This window comes from Pelophylax lessonae (genome assembly GCF_965119305.1).
Source record: "Pelophylax lessonae genome assembly, chromosome: 7".
NCBI classification, from domain to species: Eukaryota; Metazoa; Chordata; class Amphibia; order Anura; family Ranidae; genus Pelophylax; species Pelophylax lessonae.
In genome coordinates this window covers 44678072-44693290 of record NC_138774.1, presented here as the reverse complement: position 1 = coordinate 44693290, position 15219 = coordinate 44678072, and the positions used below count along the sequence as shown (strand labels likewise).

Sequence of the window (15219 nt, the reverse complement as noted above, 5' to 3'; positions counted from 1 at the left end):
AGCTGCTGCATCCTGCAAAAACACAGAGTTTCTTGCTACTCATTGTTTCTGGTCTGCAAGGATCTGGAACTCTGCCATTTATAATCATAGCATTCCTCCACCATATGTAAGATTGGAGTGATTAGACTCAAGCGGTAGGTACGTTTCAATGAATTACGCCAGTCCAAAGCTGTATTTTTAAGGGCATGGTAGCCCATTTTTAGTAGTCAGAATGAAAAAGTTCACAAAGGCATCTGTAGCCCATGCAGGGGTTCCACCATTACTGTAACTCGCACAAACAGAATACTTCAGCCTCCTGGATTACTCTCTTGACACATGGCTACTTTAGGCCTCAAGCCTAGGCCTTAGGTTGCTTAACTGCTTTCCGACAGTATACTGTACATATAGGGCGGCAAGGCGGCTCTCCTGCTCAGAATCCTGCACTTTTGGGTATGAGGCACATGATTAGACACAGCGGGAGGTGAAATGCGGGTACCGGATACAAGGGTACAAGGCAGATTGCCGTTCTGTCAGTAAGGAAGGCGTTGATCCTGTGTTCCTGGAAAGCAGGGACATGAATCAATGCCTTTCTATAGTAAAAGCAGCACACACACAGTGAGAAAGCACATGTTAGGAATACATTTAACCCTTTGATTGCCCCTAATGTTAACCCCTTCCCAGGAAGTGTCATTAGTACAGTGACAGTGCATATTTTTAGCACTGATCACTGTATTAGTATTATTGGTCCCCAAAAAGTGTCAAAAATGTCAGTTAGTGTCCTGATTTGTCTGCCGCAATATCGCAGTCCCGCTTTAAGTCGCTGATTGCTGCCATTACTAGTAAAAAAAAAAATTTAAATTCCATTAATATATCTCATAGTTTGTAGACGCTAAATCATTTGCGCAAACCAATCAGTATACACTTACGATTTTATTGTGCCAAAAATATGTAGCAGAATACACATTGGCCTATATTTATGTAAAAAATAGAATAGATTTTTTACATTTTCTATTTATTAGATGTGTTATAGCAGAAAGTAAAAAATGTTTTTTGTTTTCAAAATTGTAGGCCTTTTTTGTTTATAGCGCAATAAATAAAACCGCAGGGGAGATCAAATTCCACCGAAAGAAAGCTCTATTTGTGGGAAAAAAAGGACATACACTTTATTTGGGTACAGTGTCGCACTACCGCGCAATTGTCAGCTAAAGAAACACAGTGCCGTATAGCAAAAAATGGCCTGTCATGAAGGGGGTAAATCTTCCGGAAGTCAAGTGATTAAAGTCATACTCTCTTAGCTCTCTTAGATTGTGTTTAAAATGCTATAAATGCAAAACTATACTATGTACATAATACAGGTTGCTTACTGTGTCTTTTTCTTGGCCAGGCCTTTCATTTGTTACCTTTGCAGTCAAGATGACAAGGTCCTGATGAAACTATGGGCAAAATGCGTCAACCTCTTATATCACGCCTGCAAAGTATACTGATGGAGTTTCACCATTGCGCTTTTTTGGCTGGCATAGTTATATGACCAATGGCACAGGATGCTGTAAACTCTGTTTTTATTTATTGTTCTTTTATAAATGTTTGTAATAAAATATAACTTTTTATACATATACATTGTGCAATCGTTCCTTTCTGGTACCAGTAAAGCCCCATATGGTTAGGTTTATCTTTTTACACAAATTATATAGGATGTGGTATCGCCTCAAACAGCCATAAAACCCTTTTTTTGGGGTAAGCAATAAAAACCTGACAGAGGGTCTAACCCTTCTTATTTTGTTTTCTAAAACAAAAACGTTTTGCATATACAGTACCTCACAAAAGTGAGTACACCCCTCACATTTTTGTAAATATTTGAATATATATTTTCATGTGACAACACTGAAGAAATTACACTTTGCTGCAATGTAAAGTAATGAGTGTACAGCTTGTATAACAGTGTAAATTTTCTGTCCCCTCAAAATAACTCAACACCCAGCCATTAATGTCTAAACTGCTGCCAACAAAAGTGAGTACACCCCTAAGTGAAAATGTCCAAATCGGGCCCAAAGTGTCAATATTTTGTGTGGCTGCCATTATTTTCCAGTTACAGATACTGTACATACATTTTATATGTATATTATTGTACAGTTAGTATAACAGAACCCATAGACATGCACTGATATTTGCCTGATCCAGCAGTTTTCTGGAATGGTCTTTGGCCTACTTGTGTGCTACTGGAGAATATTTTGTGAGGTTTGAACTTTCTTTCAGCTAGTTTGAGGTCATGTCCTCATATTCTTGATTTCCCGAGTTCTCGATGTCAGGACAGAGATCTCACTATACTGTGTCTCTCTCTTTCAGACAGTCACTCTATGCGGTATTACAGAACTGGGGTCTCATTTCCAGGATCAGATCTTTTTGTATATTCTTCAGTCGGATATGTGGATGATCAGGAGATAACTAATTACAACAGTGGTACTCGTCAGTGTCTTTCCAAGGTGGATTGGATGAAGAAAGTTGACCCTGGATACTGGGAGAGAAATACAAAAATCAACCAAGTCAGTGAGTCAGTTTACAAACACAGATTGCAGGTACTGATGAAACGATTCAACCAGACCAGAGGTGAGACAATTCTTACACATATGGGTACAATAACCTGGAAATTAATATTTTTCATGAAACAATGGGGGGTCGTGTCTCTATTACTGAATCATGTAATTTTGCACTAAAAAATACATCTCTACCAATAATAAAAATGAGCATGTAGGCAGGTTGTAGCGTAATATGGCTGCCCAGATTGGGGGGGGGGGTAACTCTCCTTTGCTTCCTGCTCACATTCACTGGCTTTTGGGGTGCAGACTCCTGTCCTGTGAGATATAAAAAGGCAGAGGTTTGGGTCTCAGGGGAGTGGGAGGTCAGCGGAATAAAGAATGGGAATCGGACAGGACATGCTGAGAGATGTAATCCCTCAAGTGTAATCACCCAAGTGATGAACTTCTTCTATCAAGTCGTGCCAGCTATGGACTTCACCCATAAAGACTTTACAGGTACCCTGGGGCAGCCACCGTTAGCATTTGATAGGGGAAGGACATTCTGCCCTGTTAGTAAAAGTTGTTAACCACACTGTGTCTGGTCTGAAGTTACTCAAGGGGTGCACATTGGGTCCTGGCACATACATTTAAGGGTCTGAGTCTACTATGGCACACAAGAAGTTCCAGTAACATCTCAGTAACTTAACTGGTTGCCGACCGCCGCACGACTATATACTGCGGCGGTCATTCCCGGCCAGGCAAAGTGACGTATATATACGTCACTTGCCTGTCACTTCCTTGTGAGCCAATAGCGGGCGAGGGCGCACGCCCGCCGTGGCTCGTTCACAGGGAAGTCAGTGCGTGTGACCGGCGGACCCGATATCCGCTGGTCACTCGCCGATCGTCGGTGCAGAGGGAGAAAGTCAGGCGGCTGATGTAAACAAGCCGCCTGTCATTCTCCCCTGTGTAGAAACAGTGATCATACGGTTCTACTATGTAGGACCGTTGATCACTGTTCCTATACTAGTAGCCACAGCCAATCACAGTAAAAAGCACGCCCCTAGGGACACACTTAACCCCTCCTTCCCCAATAAAGTTAACCCCTTCCCTGCCAGTGTCATTTTGCAGTAACAGTGCATATGTATAGCACTGATTACTGCAGTAATGTCACTGGTAGCCCCAAAAGTGTCAAAAATGTAAGTCAAGGGTCCGATCTGTCCGCCGCAATGTCGCAGTACCGCAAAAAAAAATCGCAGATCGCGGCCATTATGCGTTAAAAAAAAAAAACAATAAAAATTACAGAAATCTTTCCCTTAGTTAGTAAACGCAATAACTTTTGCGCAAACCAATCAAAATATGCTTTTTGCCATTTTGTTTTTACCAAACATATGTAGCAGAAAACAAATTGGCCAAAAATGTTAAAAAATTTTGATTTTTACATTTTTTTTGGGGGGAATTTCATATAAAAAAATGTGAAAAATATTGTTATTTTTGCAAAATTTACGCACTTTTTTTGTTTATAGCGCAAAAAGTAAAAGTCGCACAGGTGATCAAATACCATACCACCAAAAGAAAGCTCTGTTTGTGGGAAAAAAAGGACGTCAAATTCGTTTAGGTACAGCTTCGCACGACCGCGCAATTGTCCGTTAAAATCACGCAGTGCCGAATCGCAAAATAGGGCCTGGTCTTTGAGCAGCCAAATCCTCCGGGGCTTAAGTGGTTAACCTGCCTTTAATATAATTTTATGTGAGCATGCATGAGGTCTACTCTGTGTGCTCAGCGGGACTCCATACTGTTACCAGGAGTGAGGAAATAGAGGTACACTGCCTGGTGGAGGGGGCATAGGCTCTGTGTGTCCCTCCAAATGCAACTCAAGCACCTGTTCAAGTGTGTAGGACACGGGATGCTATTCTTGAAAGAACGCCACATGAGTTGGACTGCAGCCCTTGTCTGATCCCTGCACTGATAAGCACACCTATGGGTTAATCCATGTGTTACTGACCCTTCTTCCTGCCTGGTGTAGCCCCGAAGAGCCCACCCTGAGGTAGGCCTCCTGTGTGACCAACACATTGCGCCCAACATAGGGCGGCGATGTCATTTGTCTATCTTAACACATATCTTACCCTTACAAGCTCCAACACATGGCCCAAAACCTAAGCCAAGATCATATGGAGTTTACCAAGATCTTGGGTCTCATGCACACTGGGCATTTGCTCAGTTGCTCTAAATGGCTTTTCTCCTGGCATGAGAAGCGTTGCTTAAAAAAACATGGTAATAGCCACGTATTGCACATACGGTACGTTTATAAAACAAAATATAGACAAAAGTGGGGCTTTTAAGGCTCAAATGAGATGGTCAATTGACTCAACGCCACACAGTAGTAAGTTTAAAACACATTTTATTAATTATAATTGATAAAAAAGGCATGAAGGCATGCTTTGAAAGACACACATATACATATACCACATATATTTGTTAAAATGGAACACAGAGTAGGTAACCAGATGGAAAAGTCTCAGTCAGAAGGATGGATATGGTCCCTGTGCAGCCATCGCGTTTCGCTTGACTTCACTTCTTCAGGGCTTAATCAGAGACCAGAGAACCAGCTAGTGTTCCAAGTTGATGCAGACCAATAGTCCGGACACAGTTTATAAGAATTGATGATAATCGTCTAGTGGACAAGGACCATATATAAGATTATATGAGACGTGTTAGTACATCTACTGTATAATTGGCAATACACTTGTTGTGTTCACTTCATTGCAATATATAGGTCTAGGAAGGCGCTAGTATCTGGCCATTTGGGCACCATCAGAGGAGAAAACACATACGGTTTCCTTGTATATTGGTATAAGATGTTTTGGGCAGCCCTGAAGAAGCGAAGTCAAGCGAAACTCGTTGGCTGCACAGGGACCATATCCATCCTTCTGACTGAGACTTTTCCATCTGGTTACCTACTCTGTGTTCCATTTTAACAAATATATGTGGTATATGTATATGTGTGTCTTTCAAAGCATGCCTTCATGCCTTTTTTTATCAATTATAATTAATAAAATGTGCTTTAAACTTACTACTGTGTGGCGTTGAGTCAATTGACCATCTCATTTGAGCCTTAAAAGCCCCACTTTTGTCTATATTTTGTTTTGCAGTGTATAGGGGTGTGGCTCACATTATTTACGGCAACTGTTTCGTGCATTACTGTACTTTTATGTGCTTTTACATGTAGGCACATTATGCATTATTGCCAGAATACTAATTTATTCTGGCAATTAGAATGCATTAATGTGCAAATGCTCATAAATGCAGCTAGGGTTAAGGTGTGTTTATTTGCATTCCAAATTTTTTTCTGTCCAGATGCTCCTCTTCTATCCACGCAAGTGATGTTTTTTCAGCCTCTAAATGTTCCTCTTCTAATAAGCCTGTAAACACCTATGTGTGCATAGAGGGGTGTTTAGAGGCTGAAAAAACTATCAAATGCCTGTAATAGTGGCATTTTTTACATCCTGTATGAGTGAGGACTCAAAGTGTTACTAAAATCCAGGAGCCTGCATTCATTATATCTGGTCTCCCACAGTACACAGAACATGGCAATCATTTTAGTAAATATAAACTGATAAATACCTTTTCTCATCAGCAGTATATAGCAGCCTTGTGAGTTCTATCAGTGTCTGGTTAAAGCTTTAAAATAAAAAATACAGAGGACGCACCAGCCTAGCGCATTATTTTTGCGACAATTTATTGTTAAAAAGGTGTATACACATCATTCTCATAAACAAGATGAATTATCAAGTGAAAGATAAGTATAGGTCCACCAGATTCTTCACTCAGCATGATCTGCTGGTAAAAAGCTCTGAAGAAGAGGGGACACCCCTGAAGAAGAGGGGACACCCCTTGAAACCCGTCAGCTTTATTTGGAGATTTCCATTCCACAACTGCTTTTTACTAGCAGATCATGCTGAGTGGAGAATCTGGTGGACCTGTACTTATATTCCACTTGATACTTCATCTTGTTTGTGAATATGATGTGGGTACACTTTTTAACAATAGATAGTCACAAAGGTAATGTGCTAGGCTGGTGCGCCCTCTGTATTTATTTCTTTTAGAGCCATATTTGGGTTTTCCCTGACCTGTTGAGAGTGGCAGCACAGCCGATGTGGTAGCTGAATCAGCGGAGACGTATGTTTTCAATCAGCCATACAGCAACTTCTTAAGCACAGGAACATTAACTTCTTTTTCCAGTCTAAAGTTAAAGCTTGTAGGAGGAGTTTTCATTCTCCTCTGACTGTCCTGTCCTATGTCATATGAGGCTGCAGGACCCCTGACCCTCGGTCTGGATAGTGCTGATTGGCCCTGTGCTGATCACATGCACTCTCTAGCAATACACACCAAACTGAGCATGTGCAGCTTGTCCCCAAGGCTCTGTTTTATCAGGAGATTGTTTGGGGACTGTGTAAGAAGTGGAGGATCAGAGAAGACAGAATCAAATAGCCCTTTTACACAATGCAGAGGATTAACCCCTTTGGTTCCACAGTGAGTATAACAAACATGCTTTACTGCATATACAGACTGAGTTTACTGTTGTGGGTTTAGTAACACTTTAAAGAAAACACCCCATGACACACAAATGAACAGTGTAACATCTTCTTGTGCTGTCTGTAGGTGTCCATACTCTCCAGGTATCATATGGCTGTGAATTGAAAGATGACGGAACCACTACTGGATATGAACAACATGGGTACGATGGGAAAGATTTCATGTATTTGGACACACAGAGAGGAATCTGGATCCCCAGCATGCATGAAGCTCAGATCACCACACAGAGATATAACAGCCCAGAGGTCAGAGAGGGGGAGATCGACAAATATTATCTGGAGAATGAATGTATCATGTTCCTAAAGGGACACATCAATAATGGGAGAAAAGAGCTGGAAAAAAGAGGTGATTGATCATTATATGCTGTACCTAGTTTGTATTGTATGTGTACACTGCTGTACTATAAACACTGTAACAACTTAAAATAATATGTAATGCAATAAGACACAGTTTGCAAATTAAAGATTACTAGACTGTTTAGTACAGGACAAAGTCCTGGCACATAAAGTAGGATTTCATGTCTTTTAAATGAGTTCCTTAGGTTGAAGGACTTTTCTGATGCAGGTGAAACTGTCACAGAGTAACATATCGCCTCTGTTAAAGTTCACTTTTTCAGAAAAAGATAATTGAACATCACGGCGTTCCCTTGCCAACCTCAGAATAGTCTCTTTATCTTTATAATTAAGCAAGCATGCAAAGCCCGGCTGCAAAGGGGCGGGGGGTTGGTGGTACCCTGTGGGTTCTCTCAACGGCATATAATGGAGAAAAGGCATCCTTGCCAAAAGTCTCCTTCAGCCAGACTTCAACAAATTCTGTGTGGTCTCTACCCTTAACCTTTTCGGGGAGACCTACAATCCTGACATTGTTTTGCCTGAGGCGTTTCTCCATATCTTCTGCCCGCATTTCCAGGGCCCTAGTCATCCGTGCAGTTTGCTGAGAATCCCGAGCTAGGGGGGTAATTGATCCTCCAGATCGCTAATCCGCCCCTCCACTGCTGTGGTGCGCTTTCTGACTTTCTGGAGGTCCTTTCTAATGAGGGACACAGCTTCTGTCAGGCCACCGAACTGCTCTTTCAGGTGATCTACAGATACATTGCATTTGTGTATAGCCCGCAATATGTCAGGCACTGTGGGCTGAGCAGTGTCTCATGTGACCGACGTGATTGGCTGTCACGGCGGTCACATGATCAGAAGGCTCCCGATTGCAAAGTAGCGTTAGCTGCCTGTAACTGTAACGGGAGCGTGCAGGGCACGCGCTCTCGGCAAGGCTGTATTCACACCAATTCACGCAAATATATGGCCACTCGGCGCTAAGGACCACTCGCTGAGAGGCCGTATATTTGCATACGACCGGCGCCAATGGGTCAAGAAAGAATCTATTGATCTATTTGTATAGCCATACATTATTCTTTTCTTTGTGTGAGGCCATTGCCTGCAGTGCTCCATCCTTTTTTCCATGTGCACAAGCATGCAAGGCTACCCAATGACATTTGCAGGTGCATATAATGTTCATTCGCATTCAGAATTTAAATTGTGCTTTTCTGGGTGGCTGCCCTATTATGGCTGTAGGCAGCCTAATAGGGAAAATTGGTAGCATTGTAGCCTGTGGAAAGGCATTCCCCATGAGAAACTGGTGCGAAGGTGACATTTCCTTCTTTAGTGTGTGTTCTGATTCCCCCCTATTGGATACTTTTACCAGTTCTTTTTATAGGAACAACTCTATTCCTCCTTTGCGGGAAAGTGCCTCAATGTCTTTCACAGCTGATCAGGTGAGTAGACAGCTGAGGAGACTTAAAATGGTTGTTAAGGCAGAATGTTTGTTTATCTTAATGCATTCTATGCATGAATGTAAAAAACCTTCTCAGTGCTGCAGCCTCCCCAGCACCCCTAATACTTACTTGAGGTCCATCTAGATCTAGCGATGTTGCACGAGAGACTCAGCTGCCCGGGACTTCCATCGTCATTGGCTGAGACAGCAGCGCAGTGCCATTGGCTCCTGCTGCTGTCATTCAAAGTCAGTGAGCCAATGAGGAGAGAAAGGGGGCACAGGGAGCTGTGGCTCGGCTCGGGTTCCCCAATACCAAGCTGCTTGCTGTAGGGGCACTCAATAGGAGGGTGGGGCCAGGAGCGCCGAAGAGGGGCCCGAGAAGAGGAGGATCTGGGCTGCTTTGTGCAAAACCACTTCACAGAGTAGGTAAGTATAACATGTTTGTTATTTTTAATCTAAAAAAGGAGACTTTAGTATCACTTTGAGGCAGGAAATTGAGCAGGTCCTGATGGTGTTAGCTCCAGGGTGCTCAGGGCATGTGCAGACCAGCTGGGGAGTGTCTTTCAATGTGTCTTTAACCTGAGACACAATCTACAAAAAGGTTTCTGTGTTGTAGAAGACATTCATCAGTTACGACCCATGGTTAGTAAATTGTTTAGACCAGGCAATGAGGCCCACCGGCCGCGGAACTCCAGACAGTCTCCTGCCTTTGGCCGGTGGCTCATGAACACCCGCAAGTGACATGCGATCTCCAGGCTGCTGCGGGAGACTTAGGATGTCTGCAGTCAGTGATAGAGCCGCTGCTTCCAGTATTGTTCTGGCTCTGTCACAGGCAGAGTGATATGAAATGCACTCCCCCTGGGACAGGAGCCCTACAGGAAGCAGCGGTTCTGCTCTCTACTGCAGCCGCTGCTTCCTGCAGCAGTACCCGACGTCATGACGGGCAGTACCTGCATGACCAGCATTACCCGCTAGCAATGCCAGCAGTACTCAACAGTATTACCCGCCAGCAGTAACCACCAGCATTACCCACCAGCAGTAACCACCAACATTACCAACCAGCAGTAACCACCAGAAATACCCACCAGCATTACCCGCCAGCAGTAATCACCAGCAGTAACTGCCAGCATTACCCGCCAGCAGTAACCACCAGCATTACCAACCAGCAGTAACCACCAGAAGTATCATGACGGGCAGTACCTGCATGACCAGAATTACCCGCTAGCAGTGCCAGCAGTACACACCAGTATTACCCGCTAGCAGTAACCACCAGCATTACCCGCCAGCAGTAACCACCAGCATTGCCAACCAGCAGTAACCACCAGAAATACCCACCAGCATTACTTGCCAGCAGTAATCACCAGCAGTACCCGCCAGCATTATCCACCAACACTACCCACCAGCATTACCCACCAGTATTAACCTCCAGTATTACCCACCAGCATTACCTGCCAGCAGTAATCACCAGCAGTAACTGCCAGCGTTACCCACCAGCAGTAACCACCAGCAGTAACCTCCAGAATTACCCGCTAGCAGTAACCGCCAGCATTACCCACCAGCTGTACCCGCCAGCAGTCTGCAAAATAAGTAGAAAAGGTATGTGCATTAGCGTGTGTGAATTGTTGCAATATGTTTTTTAATAACTAGTTGTGTTTTGTCATAATATATCATGTCCTTGTTCATACATGTATGAATAAGGACATGACATTTTCTGGCTGCCTAAGTCAAATGTGCTAGGGGTGCACCTAGCCCCCAGCACATAACTGTAAATATCCCAGCATGTGCAGTGTTTCTGACTCCTACCACCATCACCACTTCAAATCAATGAAGTGGTCATGGTGGTTAGAGTGTTCCTTTAATATTTCTCAGAAGAAGTAAACCTCTGTATACTGATTCCATTTCATTTCATCATCCTCTCTAGTTGTGTTAAATTAGTACGGGAGGGGGTGCGATGGCGTTTTATTACGTATATACCTTAACTATAGTATATATTTTAAATGCAGCCCGAGAAAATTTCTCTACACTCAGTGTGGCCCAGAGAAGCCAAAAGTTTGGACACCCATGGTTAAGATCCTTTGTAGGTTTGCCTACCAGCCGAGACTGGGAGTTGAGGATTCTATCATCTTCATGCTAAATCACATGTATGCCCACCTGGGTAAGCACTGAGAGGGTCATGTTTCTTGATCTCCCCAGTGCTTTTGATACTATTAGGCCAGATCTTTTGGGTGAGAAGCTAGCAGTGATACAGGCTGGTGTTCCCCTTGTGTCATGGATTGTAGACTACCTGACAGGGGCATATCATGAAATCAGTGGGCCAGTGTGCAAGATAAAAAGTGGGCCCTAGGCAAAAAAAAAAAAGCACTGCCCTAAGCGCGATGCTGCAAAATGTGGGTGTGGATTTAATTGTGCTACATATTGGGCGTGCCTTAAAGGGGGTGTGGTTTATTGGAGTCTGAGATGCTTTTACAGAATGCGGTAATGGTAAATAGGGAATATACACTGCAGAGTGTACAGTAGTGGGTAGTGTGACGGACCCGACCCACACTGTGCTTGAGTGAGTCAGTATACCGCTTACTCCAGTCTTGAACGTAGATATCAGATATTATAGCCGCCAATTGCAACCAAGAACTAGGGAGGACTCGTTTTAGCTGCAAAAATTGGAACTGTTTATTGAACAAACTCACACAGAATATATATCCCATAGGAGGACAGTTACCTCCTGATCATATTACCATAACAATACAAACTGCAGACAATAATATAATTAGCATAGCTAAACAACAACCACACGAACAATAACCCAGATATTTACCCAAAACCTCACACAATGGTTTAGATAACGAGGTACAGCTGACTCATGACTAATCCCATCATAGAGGATCCTTAAGAGTTTAGTCACCAGACAGAAACAATAGGTGAATGGGAATACACACCTAGACAATGCTTTGATTAATCAGGAGGATCTCACTCCAGGTCAGACTGCCTGGCCCCAAGGTCACAAAGTACAATACACATTATTACAAGTATAAACACATCCCCACAGTAGTTTGCTAGCAGACAATAGGTGTGTTAATTAGCACAATTAACAATGGGGGAAAAACAAGTGGCTTGAGTTGATGAGATTACCATCTGCTACGAGTCTGACTATGTGGAGCAGTCCTAATTGGTAATGGGGCATCTAGGCCTTTAAAATGGATCCCAGGCCTAGACTCCCAGAGTCTGTGTATTTTGGAGAGACATGGACTTGAATACAAAGTAACATTACTCCAAGGGTCCCACAGAATACACCTCACAAAGTGTAGTGTTCCCTAAAAACCAGGGCCCATAGTCAGTAGGCAAGAGGCTAGCCTGCAGTCCCCTCCAAATGCCTCTGTACCAGGTGAGTCTATAGTATGTGCAAGAGAGGAGTGTTGAGTGTATGGAGTGGGTAGTATGTGCGGGAGAGGAGTGCATAGTGTATGGAGTGGGTAGTATGTGTAGGAGAGGAGTGTGGAGTGTATGGAGTGGGTAGTATGTGCAGGAGAGGAGTGTGGAGTGTATGGAGTGGGTAGTATGTGCAGGAGAGGGGTGCGGAGTGTATGGAAGTGGGTATTATGTGCAGGAGAGGAGTGCAGAGTATATAGAGGTGGGTGGCATGTGCAGGAGAGGAGTGTGGAGTATACGGTGCTGGGTAGTATGTGCAGGAGAGGAGTGTGAAATGAATGGAGGTGGGTAGTATGTGCATGAGAGGAGTGCGGAGTGTACGACGGTGGGTAGTATGTGCAGGATGATGTCATGTTTGTTTATTTTCCTTTTTTTAATCATTTTTTTGCAGTTTAAGTTTTTTTTACATTTTTTCAAAATGCATTTTTGGGACCAGTGGATGGTGTCATTAGGGCAGTGGCTGGTATAAGTGAATCAATGGACAGTGTCAATGTTGTTTTATTTTTATTTTTTTATTTTTTTTTGGGGGGGGGGTAGTGGACAGTGCCAGTGGGGCAGTGGACGGTGTTGGTCATCCATGGGTGCTTGGTGGGTCACAGTTGCCCCCCCCTCGGGGGCCCGTGTGCAGTGAACACCCCACACACATGGATGATACGCCACTGCTCCTTGACAGGAAGACCGCAGTATGTGTGTTTTCAAGACTGAGTGTCGGATAGGGTGATCAGCAATATTGGGGTTCAGCAGGGGACAGTTCTCTCTCCCTTTCATTTTACTGTCTATACCACTTATTTTAGTCTTGCAACGTTTTAAAGTTTTCTGATGACTCTGCGGTAGTGGGATGTATCAGGGATGGATATCACCTGGTGTGAGGATAATCATTTGTATCTAAATGTGACAACGACAAAGGAGCTGATTGTGGACTTGAGAAATAGAAAGGCACCAGTGACCCCCATCTCTATCCGAGTAGTGGATATTGATGTAGTAGAGAGTTACAAGTATCTGGGGGTGCACATAGATAATAAGTTTGACTGGAGCAAGAACACTAAGGTGCTTTATAGGAAGGGCCAGAGCTGCCTCTATTTTTTTGAGGTGACTGAGGTCTTTTAACATCTGATAAACAATGCTTAAGATGTTTTATAAGACTGTGGTGGCCAGCACTGTTTTCAGTGGCTTGCTGAGGAATAGGCTTATGCCTCGTACACACGTTCACATAATCGTATGAAAATATTCGCTTTCGACTTAATCGCGCGATAATCTGATCGTTAGTACACAGCTTTCGATAGCCGATCATGACAGTTCGTTCAACAAAATCCGAAGGGACAAACACGAAAACTTCTGTCGTACGATAGCCTAACGAATGACAATCGTTTAATCAGTACAGTGTGAGTCCGCTAAAAAGGATCGACAAAGACCGCGCATGATCAGAAACACTAAAATAGCACGGAAAAAGCCTGGCTGCCATTGTTTTTGTTTGGCACCATCTGATACGTAGCTACGCAACCAGGAAGCTTTTCCGGAATCGTACGAAAAAAATCCTACGTTTATATGCATTGTTGAATTTGATATTAGTATTATGCAACAAAATGTGAACGATAAGTCGTCTGATTATCTGATCGTGTGTACGAGGCATAGGGTGGCTGACACCAACAGACTCAACAAACTGATATGCAAGGCCAGTGATGTTGTTGGATTGGAGCTGGAGCCTTTAACAACAGTGTTGGAGAGGAGAATGTTGTTCAAGGCACATTCAATCTTGGCCAACTCCTCCCACCTACTCTACAATACGGTGGTCAGTCTACGGAGTACCATCAGTGACAGATTGCTACAACCATGAAACAACCATGAAACACCAACAAAGGAAATAATTTTTGCCTGTGACCATCAAATGATTTAATTCTTCACTGTGAGTCCTGGAGGTCAGGATTTAGATCTGGTTTATGATCAGGAATTTTTTAGTATGTTGGTATTATGTTATTTATTATTTGAGGTAATTTTGGAGAAAGTGATGTATTATTTGCATTTTGGTCATTTGATTTTATGTTATTTTTTAATCTGTTATTTATTCTATGGTGTATTTTAATTGTATGGATTATTATTTTTTTAGAGTGTAGTTTTAATTTGTTTTGTTTGGTGTTAAAGGCTATTATGGGAAATGTTGTTATGTTTCTGTGTCTTGTTCTGTTCATTTTTGTGATCTTGTGTTGTCTTCTTTGTTGAGTGTGGCGTGTGTTGAAATAATTGCTCCTTGGGATCAATATACAGCGCATTACGAAAGTATTCGGCCCCCTTGAACTTTTCGACCTTTTGCCACATTTCAGGCTTCAAACATAAAGATATAAAACTGTAATTTTTTTTGAAGAATCAACAACAAGTGGGACACAATCATGAAGTGGAACGAAATTTATTGGATATTTCAAACTTTTTCAACAAATAAAAAACTGAAAAATTGGGTGTGCAAAATTATTCAGCCCCTTTACTTTCAGTGCAGCAATCTCTCTCCAGAAGTTCAGTGAGGATCTCTGAATGATCCAATGTTGACCTAAATGACTAATGATGATAAATAGAATCCACCTGTGTGTAATCAAGTCTCCGTATAAATGCACCTACACTGTGATAGTCTCAGAGGTCCGTTTAAAGCGCAGAGAGCATCATGAAGAACAAGGAACACACCAGGCAGGTCCGAGATACTGTTGTGGAGAAGTTTAAAGCCGGATTTGGATACAAAAAGATTTCCCAAGCTTTAAACATCCCAAGGAGCACTGTGCAAGCGATAATATTGAAATGGAAGGAGTATCAGACCACTACAAATCTACGAAGACCTGGCCGTCCCTCTAAACTTTCAGCTCATACAAGGAGAAGACTGATCAGAGATGCAGCCAAGAGGCCCATGATCACTCTGGATGAACTGCAGAGATCTACAGAGGTGGGAGACTCTGTCCATAGG

At 42.9% G+C, this 15219-nt stretch overlaps 2 protein-coding genes across 2 annotated transcripts in view; one reads left to right on the top strand and one right to left on the bottom strand.

The window, feature by feature from the left end:
- Positions 1-15219, bottom strand: part of TAP1 (transporter 1, ATP binding cassette subfamily B member) — an 895619-nt gene that overhangs the window by 660840 nt on the left and 219560 nt on the right. The window lies entirely within an intron of this gene.
- The window catches only part of LOC309560898 (class I histocompatibility antigen, F10 alpha chain-like), an 85118-nt gene that overhangs the window by 40700 nt on the left and 29199 nt on the right, over positions 1-15219 (top strand). The window contains exons 2-3 of the mRNA XM_082264588.1: positions 2323-2583; positions 7152-7430. Of these exons, the coding sequence (XP_082120714.1) occupies positions 2323-2583; positions 7152-7430 (540 nt within the window). The remainder of the gene's footprint in view (positions 1-2322; positions 2584-7151; positions 7431-15219) is intronic.